At 41.1% G+C, this 10484-nt stretch overlaps 1 protein-coding gene across 31 annotated transcripts; it reads right to left on the minus strand.

The window, feature by feature from the left end:
* Nucleotides 1–3717: 3717 nt before the first annotated feature.
* LOC127307425 (uncharacterized) lies at nucleotides 3718–10266 on the minus strand. 31 transcript variants are annotated; one of them, XR_011747128.1, is made up of 14 exons: nucleotides 9457–10266; nucleotides 8665–8955; nucleotides 8156–8236; nucleotides 7520–7619; nucleotides 7268–7302; nucleotides 6134–6232; nucleotides 5868–5921; nucleotides 5711–5802; nucleotides 5568–5634; nucleotides 5336–5414; nucleotides 4836–5253; nucleotides 4218–4712; nucleotides 4070–4132; nucleotides 3718–3981 (listed from the first exon to the last, which is right to left on the minus strand). XR_011747128.1 is itself a non-coding variant. In XM_071821972.1 (14 exons), exons 1-6 carry the CDS (start codon nucleotides 9474–9476, stop codon nucleotides 7293–7295), a joined length of 396 nt encoding a protein of 131 aa, XP_071678073.1. In that variant the 5' UTR covers nucleotides 9477–10266; the 3' UTR covers nucleotides 3718–3981; nucleotides 4070–4132; nucleotides 4218–4712; nucleotides 4836–5253; nucleotides 5336–5414; nucleotides 5568–5634; nucleotides 5711–5792; nucleotides 5868–5921; nucleotides 7268–7292. The 31 variants fall into 31 exon arrangements, 6 of the variants coding, with proteins under 6 accessions (XP_071678073.1, XP_071678072.1, XP_071678071.1 ...); XR_011747124.1 differs by having other exon boundaries at nucleotides 5711–5792; nucleotides 5868–5946; XM_071821972.1 differs by lacking the exon at nucleotides 6134–6232 and having other exon boundaries at nucleotides 5711–5792; nucleotides 8669–8771; nucleotides 8874–8955.
* Between the last annotated feature and the right edge of the window lie 218 nt (nucleotides 10267–10484).

Genomic DNA, 10484 nt, shown 5'->3' on the forward strand with positions numbered 1-10484 from the left:
TAGTGAAATAACAGCAGCAGAGTAACAGAGACAAGTAGTAGTGATTATAGTAAACAGCAGGATTAAAATACGTAGGCACGGGGACGGATGACGGGCGTTGCATGGATGAGAGAAACTCATGTAACAATCATAGCAGGGCATTTGCGAGATAATAATAAAACGGTGTCCAAGTACAAAGCAATCAATAGGCATGTGTTCCATATATAGTCGTGCGTGCTCGCAATGAGAAACTTGCACAACATCTTTTGTCCTACCAAATGGTGGCAGCCGGGCCTCGAGGGAAACTATCGGATATTAAGGTACTCCTTTTAATAGAGTACCGGAGCAAAGCATTAACACTCCGTGAACACATGTGATCCTCACATCGCTACCATTCCCTCCGGTTGTCCCGATTGTCCACTTCGGGGCCATCGGTTCAGACAATGACATGTGTATACAACTTATAGATAAGACCATAAACAATGATTATCTTCATGAAACAATAACATGTTCAGATCTGAGATCATGGCACTCGGGCCCTAGTGACAAGCATTAAGCATAACAAGTTGCAACAATATCATCAAAGTACCAATAACGGACACTAGGCACTATGCCCTAACAATCTTATGCTATTACATGACCAATCTCATCCAATCCCTACCATCCCCTTCGGCCTACAGCGGGGGAATTACTCACACAGGGATGGGGGAAACATGGCTGGGTGATGGAGAGGTGATGGCGGTGATGGCGGCGATGATCTCCTCCAATTCCCCGTCCGGCGGAGTGCCGTAACGGAGACTTCGGCTCCCGCGACGGAGTTTCGCGATGTGGCGGCGTTCGGAGGGTTTCGGCGACTTCGACTTCTCTTACGGTGTTTTTAGGTCGAGGCGAATAAGTAGTCCGAAAGAGGGCGTCGGAGGCCGGCCGAGGGCCACACCACAGGGCCGCGCGGCCCCCGGGGCCGCGCCGCCCCATGGTGTGGGGCCCTCGGGCCTCCACTTCAATTGCCCTTCAGCTCCGTTAGTTTCTGGGAAAATAGGGCCTTCGCATAAATTCCGAGGTTTTTCCCGAAAGTTGGATTTCTCGCACAAAAACGAGACACTGTAGAGCAGCTTCATTGAAATGTAAACGTTAGTCCGTGTTAGTTGCATCCAAAATAGACAAATTAGAGGCAAAACAATAGCAAAAGTGTTCGGGAAAGTAGATACGTTTTGGACGTATCACACAACAATGCAACAAAATTAAGATAAGGAGAGGTTGCTACAGTAGTAACAACTTCCAAGACTCAAATATAAAACAAAAGTGCTGTAGTAAAATCATGGGCTGTCTCCCATAAGCGCTTTTTCTTTAACGCCTTTCAGCTAGGCGCAGAAAGTGTGTATCAAGTATTATCAAGAGACGAAGCATCAACATCATAATTTGTTCTAATGATAGAATCAAAAGGTAACTTCATTCTCTTTCTAGGGAAGTGTTCCATACTTTTCTTGAGAGGAAATTGATATTTAATATTACCTTCCTTCATGTCAATAATAGCACCAACAGTTCGAAGAAAAGGTCTTCCCAATATAATGGGACAAGATGCATTGCATTCAATATCCAAGACAACAAAATCAACGGGGACAAGGTTATTGTTAACAGTAATGCGAACATTATCAACTCTCCCCAAAGGTTTCTTTGTAGAGATATCAGCAAGATTAACATCCAAATAACAATTTTTCAATGGTGGCAAGTCAAGCATATTATAGATTTTCCTAGGCATAATGAAAATACTTGCACCAAGATCACATAAAGCATTACAATCAAAGTCATTGACCTTCATCTTAATGATGGGCTCCCAACCATCCTCTAACTTCCTAGAAATAGAAGCTTCACGATTTAATTTCTCTTCTCTAGCTTTTATGAGAGCATTTGTAATATGTTTTGTAAAGGCCAAATTTATAGCACTAGCATTAGGACTCTTAGCAAGTTTTTATAAGAACTTTATAACTTCAGAGATGTGACAATCATCAAAATCCAAACCATTATAATCTAAAGCAATGGGATCATTGTCCCCAATGTTGGAAAAAATTTCAGCAGTTTTATCACAAGCGCTTTAAAGGTGTTAATAGCTTTTAGTGCTTTGCATTAGAAGTAGAAACATTGCCATCACCAATTATTTTAACATTGATAGTAGGAGGTGCAGCAACATGTGGAGCATTAGCATTACTAGTGGTGGTAATAGTCCAAACTTTAGCTATATTATCTTCTTTAGCATTTTCTTCTTTTTCCCACCTAGCACTCAATTCGGCCATCAATCTTATATTCTCATTAATTCTAACTTGGATGGCGTTTGCTATAGCAAATGACTTAATATCTTTATTTTCATTAGGCATAACTTTCGATTTCAAAAGATCAACATCAGCAGCAAGACTATCGACTTTAGAAGCAAGTATATCAATTTTCCTAAGCTTTTCTTCAACAGATTTGTTAAAAGCAGTTTGTGTACTAATAAATTCTTTAAGCATGGCTTCAAGTCCAGGGGGTGTATTCCTATTATTGTTGTAAGAATTCCCATAAGAATTACCATAACCGTCACCATTATTATAAGGATATGGCCTATAGTTGTTACTAGAATTGTTCCGATAAGCATTGTTGTTGAAATTATTATTTTTAATGAAGTTCACATCAACATGTTCTTCTTGAGCAACCAATGAAGCTAACGGAACATTATTAGGATCAACATTAGTCCTACCATTCACAAGCATAGACATAATAGCATCAATCTTATCACTCAAGGAAGAGGTTTCTTAAGTAATTTACCTTCTTACCTTGTGGAGCTCTTTCCGTGTGCCATTCAGAGTAATTAACCATCATATTATCAAGAAGCTTTATTGCGGCGCCTAGAGTGATGGACATAAAGGTACCTCCAGCAGCTGAATCCAATAGGTTCCGTGAAGAAAAATTCAGTCCTGCATAAAAGGTTTGGATGATCATCCAAGTAGTCAGTCCATGGGTTGGGCAATTTTTAACTAAAGATTTCATTCTTTCCCATGCTTGGGAAACATGCTCAGTATCCAATTGCTTAAAATTCATTATGCTACTTCTCAAAGATATAATTTTAGCAGGAGTATAATATCTACCAATAAAAGCATCCTTACATTTAGTCCATGAATCAATACTATTCTTAGGCAGAGATAGCAACCAATCTTTAGCTCTTCCTCTTAATGAGAAAGGAAACAATTTTAATTTTATAATGTCACCATCTACATCCTTGTACTTTTGCATCTCACATAGTTCAACAAAATTATTATGATGGGCAGTAGCATCATCAGAACTAACACCAGAAAATTGCTCTCTCATAACAAGATTCAGTAAAGCAGGTTTAATTTCAAAGAATTCTGCTGTAGTAGCAGGTGGAGCAATAGGTGTGCATAAGAAATCATTATTATTTGTGTTTGTGAAGTCACACAACTTAGTATTTTCAGGAGTACCCATTTTAGCAATAGTAAATAAAGCAAACTAGATAAAGTAATGCAAGTAAATAATTTTTTGTGTTTTTAATATGGCAAACAAGATAGCTGATACGTCTCCAACGTATCGATAATTTCTTATGTTCCATGCCACTTTATTGATGATACCTACATGTTTTATGCATACTTTATGTCATATTTATGAATTTTCCGGCACTAACCTATTAACGAGACTAGATTTAGATGTGCGCCTTGGCGCACGATCCCGTTGAGCTCGTGACTACATTCATTATATATGAGAACAATAAAATTAACTACCAATAGGATAATACATTTCTTAGGCTTTACAGTCGAAACTCCGATACTACAAACGTAGCAGCAAAGCTGATATAAAAAGAAAATAGAAGGATGTTCTATGAAGAGCAATAAAAGGTAGTGACATCAAAAGCAACATCTACATAAGCAGCTCATGGACATTGCCGCGACATGGTCCGCACCAGCATAAAGGAGACATGGCCATAACAAGTACTTGCACCACCAAACAGAAATACCGCTGTAAATGAGAAGATAAATTAACCATTAGTTAAAAGCCAGGCAAATGAAAGAAATGTTAAAAGATGGAGATTAATGTGCCAAAGTACTTATCATTGTGGAAACAGGACTACTGGAGACGATACATCAACTGCATCGCTGAAAAATCAAATCTACATAAACGTATAGGGTATTTCAGGTCAAAATGTTGTTAAGTTTACAATGAAAAATATTCCTAAGGAATTCTAGTTCAGATACCTATATCATTGCTGTCGGCAACAATTTCTTCAGCAAAGAAATGGCAGCTACTATAAAAAAAATCACTATTTCTCGTTGAGCTGAATTTAGATATGACTGCTTAGTGCCCTATATATAGAAGAAATGCATTAACTGCTTGGCCTGCACAACCAAGAGCAGAACACACGGCATCAATAATTGGGATGATACCCAGCAATAAGGAGCCTAGACATACCTGCATCTTGCTTGTTGCGATAATGTTGTCAACCTATCCATATGTTAGGGGACTGCTTCGCTGAAGTAAGAACCTTGAAACCATTGTACAAATAAAATGAGCAGAACACCTCATTCCTCCGAAAGAAAAAGAGCAGAACGTCTCATTCCTCCCAATGTTTATGGCACATTGGCACCCTCAGCCACCAACATCATCCCCTCCTGCTGCTATCATTATAGGATGATATCAGCTTGCTCTCAGGGACCATTATTCAGTCTAAACAGTGTCAGTAATCAATTTGTCTACAAATGGAGAAAATAACATTAGTATAATCAATACTGCTAATATTCATGAAGAATAATGCTTATAGAGCTATGAATCTCTGAAGATCTAAGAGTAGAGTACATATCAGGTTGTTGAGTCACCTAAGTAACTGAGTGAGAGTGATATTTCACTTTGCAGCTTGAAGTGACAACAACTCGGCTTTATTGCAGGCAATTCGCATAACTGATTGGTGCAGTTAGCTATCTCGCTTGTATTGGATTTTGTACTGAAACCCCACTGCAACAATCTGCGAGTGAACGTGCTCGAGTGGTACCTTCCCATTCTGCTGAAACACCACTGCAACATATGAGAGGTGGCAGTACACATGAACAACCAATATATAAGCCTTCAAAATTTGCAATCATCATTTTTTTCTGCTGATCAAGAGAGCAGGATGTATGTGAACCAGAAACTTCATCCGTTTGCTTCATTGAGACACAAATGAGCTCCCAAAAATAGATGGCATGGTAATTCAGTCATTTGTATATCTATACACCGTACTCGTATCTGCAATCATGCCTAAGAAAGCATCACATATATTATTAATTCTGTATTGAGATTTTAGGCTACATAAAAGTCTAAATAATTAGGTACTATATACCTTTTTTCAATTGGGAGACCTGGAGGCACATTGGTAGTTCTGAATAAACTATTGCATACTGAACAGCATGAGAAACAACCTGTGAAAAGGAGACATTATACATGAATAATGGGCCTGTCCTAAATCAGGATGTATGAGCTCAAGTGACACAAAGATATAAAAGCAAAAAAAGTCACATATTTTAGCCAAATTTCAGAAAATAAATCTATTGTGTAGATTGGATATTACAAACCTCAATATTTCTCTGTTGCCCACTCGTATTTTCATCAAAGATCATGTAGGCATAAATAGAAAGGAATCTGGACAAAGATGAAAGATTAGGGGATTAAACCAAAATGTAGTGGAAGAGACAAATCCATATGAAAAATTGCACACCTCACTCCAACCATATGGTTGACCCAAACAAAAGGGAAAAATGAAAACTTCTCCGCATTCAGGGTCCTCTTCTACAGGGGATCTGCAATGCACTAAATCCAGAAGGATGAGCATGAATCAAACAGGCAAAATCTAGAGAGAGAGATTGGGGATTTACCGACAAATCATATGATTTGTCTCTTCCATAAGGTTGGAGTTTGGTGTTCCCGACCTGATGGCAAGCAGTTTACATTCCCCTAAGCAATCAAATAAGTAGGTTCCTAACTTTCGTACTGATAAATAATTCAGAAACACTATCTGAAATATACTATCAGTAGGGACGCTGCTTGCCACGCGACCCGCCTTTCGCAGACTTGTAAAACTTAAACATACAATTACTACAACTTGATGGTAGGCAGTTGAATAAGCAGACATAGATAATACATGGAAAGGCTGCCAGGAGAGAACTCGAACCATCCGCACCACGGTGCGGCATCATTATTTGTAGCCTCCAACCACCAGGTGATGGCTAGAAAGTAAAGGCTGCCATAAGCAAATCGAAGACACTAAATTAATGGATAGAATCTGACGATGGCCACCAGCTTTGACTTTGGAGGCATGTAAATCTTTGTGCAAAACGTTTCATAATCTAGCGAATATGTTAAAAAAAATCAAACATACATAAGAAAGATAGGTGGATATCTAACTTAACAGAAATGTTGGAGCGAAATAACATCAATAGTCCATAAAACAGGCACACTAATTTAGGCATTCGTATTTACAGATGAATTATATCCACAATGATATACCACATGTTCTTAATAGGTTCGTCACCATATAGAGGGCACGATGGAAGAAGCACCGGAAGGCTAATATGTACTCCCTCAGTTTCATAATATTAGAAAACGTTTTACATTATACAACATAGTGATGATTGACTTTACTACTGCTAATTCTGATGTGCAACTCCTTTGTCATTCAAGCCCTTTGTCATTCAAGCACCCTTTACTGGAATTGATCTTCAATTCCAATTTATATTACCTAACATGACATTAGGGCCATTTCACTTCAGCTCAGTAAAATATTATTTGCATTGCAGCTGGTCAGCAGAACACATATTTAGCCTGACCAGCTGATTGTGTGTGAATTGTGCCTAGATGCCAACGGGTAACAAAGCAGGCCAAATGGCCATCATAATCAACAGATATCGTAAGCACAAAAGAATAAAGGTCACAAGCTGCGCAAGCAAATAGCTAGGACATGTAGTATGACAAAAGTAAGTTTCAGGTGACACTACGATAAAAGTAAGTTTGAGGCGACAGTAGCAAAGCTGGAATTATGCAAACAAAACAGACCATAAAATTAATAAGCTTAACACATGTACTATGTCACATCATCAAAAACCCAGAAGCAGTTTCTACAGTACTGAAGTAGCAGTAGCAGTGGATCCGGCATAAATGCGCACCACTTGCTGAACTCGGCACTTGAAAAAGAAACCACGACAAATATTGTTGCAGCTTCACCTAGAGACACATAAGCATTTCAACGAACCATGTGATCAACAATCAATCAGCTTACCTTCGATGACAGGAGCTCAGGACAATCAGAAAGACCTGGGAGGAACACAAAATAAAATTAATACTGTATCACAATTCAGCCACCGCTAGTAGTAGGATATGTAGATTGTAGAGTATAATGTTTGATTCAAACAATGAAAAAACTGTTCATGCATCATTTGAATAGTGAAAATTAAAGAGACACAAACATAACATGCTATAAGAGAGAGAACCGCTTGACATCTTTGGGGAGCAAGAAGTCCAGCAATCATACATGTAAGCATAATAAGCCAGAGAGAAGCTGAGCACATCTTCTTGCTTTGTACTCCTGTATTTCTTGAACATCATCTTTGTAGTTCCAGAATTTAAATTGTCTGGAAGACCAGAAGCAATATTACAGTTAGTCATGTCAAAGTATAGCTGGGCAACCATAGGAAAAGTAATAGTTAATAGGATTAATGGGATTTTTTCATAAATAAATAAGAAGAGCTCTGTTCGACAGTAGCAAAGCTGGGAAAAGGTTCAGCAACAAGGCAAACTCACTCCACAATGACCATGTCTTAGTTGAGTTTTTTTGGGAGAAAAAATATGCATATGCCCTGCTAAAATTTGCAGTATTTTAGCAGAGAAGCTTTAGAAAATTATTGTGCGTCATGAAGTGGTTTCAGATATTCTATTACAAGAGCCAAGTATACCTAAAAAGTTGAAAGGATAAAGATCTATTTTATCTATATAGTAGATTAGACGAGCGCAAACACAAATGTTCAGTTTTGTACTTATCTAGATACTGTTGAGAATGAAGCTTAAAATAGTATCTAATAAGGAGGTAGTAGTGGTACTGGATAATTTCACTTATGTGTATTAGTTACCCATCTGCGCCAATTCTACCAGCATGAAGGGTAAGACATACCTTCCTTTCTACCAGCATGAGGTTTGCACAAGCTTGCCACATTCCGCCACGAGTGTCCCATATTGTATAAACACACGGAGTCTGAAAATGGCCAGCATTGGCGAACATAACGCTTCCCATGAGATCGATACGTGGGTAGCAAACAGAAAGGATAACAGGTAAACACATAAGAATGACACATAGCTGTAAGAGGCCATTGAAGTAAATCCCGATGATAAATCAAGAACCCAAGAAACAAAAAGTCAAGGCAATAAATTGGGATTGAGACCCTGACCATGTAGATTTCTTATCTGCAGTTATGAACAAAATGCCAAAATGGCGCACTAAACCATAACTTATTCCAGATCACAAACCAAGAAAAAACATCACAGAAGTTTTGTGGGTATGCATAGAAAGACTACATCTACATATGCCAGTAGTATAACATCACATATTTTTTACCGGAACCAAAAGTAGCAAACTTCTCTTTCTCCATAAAAATAAAGTTGATTAGGAAGAAGAATTCATACCTACATGAGAGCATGTAGAGCTGCAAATCCAGTGCACACAAGCTCATATTTACCGTCTTCCTGCTTTCCAATCTCCGAGTTCGAGCATGGATGCGCTCCTCCTCTCCCTCTTGTTGGGTGCTCGACATGTAGAGCACGGTCCAAGAAGTGGTCAGGGAACAACATCCAAAATCACATCTTGCAGCTTATATCATGTAATTCGTCGAGACCTTGCTAGACGATCGGTAGTGGCTAAGAGGGAGAGCGTGAACGGCAGGCAATCCTGGCACCATCTCCAAGGCGGGCCTGAGACTGCAAGAAGAACATGAATAAATTGACTTTTTGGATATAAAGAAACGGTTCATATGAGGAGATAGAACACAAATTTTAAAGCTATTTAGTGATGTAAATCAGAGGTCTAGATAAACACAAATATTAAAGGTGCAAATGTACCAATGCAATTTGCAACTATTTCCCAACTGATATCAATTTTTCATCAATTTTGCTCAAAGCAAACATATGACATAGATTAGTCTCCACTTCCAAGATTTTTTGTGCAACACATTTTAGGCATAAATAACAGAATCTCCACAAATAAGAAGGAAAGGACAGAGAAAGACCAATTTGGATACGCAGCACACCAAAAGAATGGGGACGAGGCTAATTGTGTGCAGCTAGCTGCAGTTCTGCTGACTAAATCAGACTAGCTCTACATACTGGAACTTGCACATCCAGGCCACGGACGGGAAACAAACGATTCACTGGATGGTTGCAACATACAAATTCCAACACATCAGAAGAGGGGGAAATGACCTTTTGTTGTGCATCGTCATGGTCCGGGTCGGGCATGCCTAGGTCGCTCCCCTTCGCATCATCGGCTGCAAATCCAGATGCGAGCTTGAAGTGGAGGAGGTCGCCTGCTGCTTGTGCGGCCTACCGCTGCCCACGGCTGGGGCAGCCTGTAGTAATCGCGTGCTGCCCCAGGGCCGGCCAGCCGCCGCTCTTCCGCATCTGCAGCTAGCTGCAGTTCTGCTGACTAAATCAGACTAGCTCTACCTTCATACTGGAACTTGCACATCCAGGCCACGGACGGGAAACAAACGATTCACTGGATGGTTGCAACATACAAATTCCAACCCATCAGAAGAGGGGGAAATGACCTTTTGTTGTGCATCGTCATGGTCCGGGTCGGGCATGCCTAGGTCGCTCCCCTTCGCATCATCGGCTGCAAATCCAGATGCGAGCTTGAAGTGGAGGAGGTCGCCTGCTGCTTGTGCGGCCTACCGCTGCCCACGGCTGGGGCAGCCTGTAGTAATCGCGTGCTGCCCCAGGGCCGGCCAGCCGCCGCTCTTCCGCATCCGCGTCTCCGGCGCCGAGGGCGATGGAGTCGTGCCGAGGGCTTCTTGCCCATCCTGGTGCGCCCGCTCTAGGGGATGATGGAGGGGACGGCGACGCAGTTGGCGCGCGCAAGGGCATCCGCGTCTCCGGCGATGGAGAGGAGGAGAGGGAGAGAGGCGTGCGGCGGCGGGGATGCGGGCGCGAGGGGAGAGGAAGGGGAGGAGACGGGCAGAGGAGTGGGGATTGGGGAGCGATTGGGGGCGTGGCGATTGGTGGAGGGCTAGCGAGAGATCGGGCCGAGCGGGGCTTTTCGCGACCCATGGATAAAAAGTGGGTCTGCGGGAGGGCCTCAGCGCCCTGGACGGAACGACGGCCGAGATCGCGCCACGTCAGCTCGATCGGACGGCCGAAAATCCAAAGCGCTGTGAGAGATCCATGAGGGTGCAGCAATCATACCGTGGGATGCCGAAGAGCCAGTTGTTGTTTTCTGCTGTTTTTGGTTT

This window comes from Lolium perenne, chromosome 6 (genome assembly GCF_019359855.2).
Source record: "Lolium perenne isolate Kyuss_39 chromosome 6, Kyuss_2.0, whole genome shotgun sequence".
Lineage (NCBI taxonomy): Eukaryota > Viridiplantae > Streptophyta > Magnoliopsida > Poales > Poaceae > Lolium > Lolium perenne.

Excerpts from the sequence above, each read along its gene's own strand:
- LOC127307425 (XM_071821973.1), bottom strand. The coding sequence starts at position 9,476 with ATGACGATGCACAACAAAAG. Across the intron at positions 8,772-8,873 it reads ACTACCGATCGTCTAGCAAG|GGAGAGGAGGAGCGCATCCA; the intron begins GTCTCGACGAAT and ends ACCCAACAAGAG. Across the intron at positions 8,237-8,668 it reads GCAGCTCTACATGCTCTCAT|ACTCCGTGTGTTTATACAAT; the intron begins GTAGGTATGAAT and ends GGCCATTTTCAG.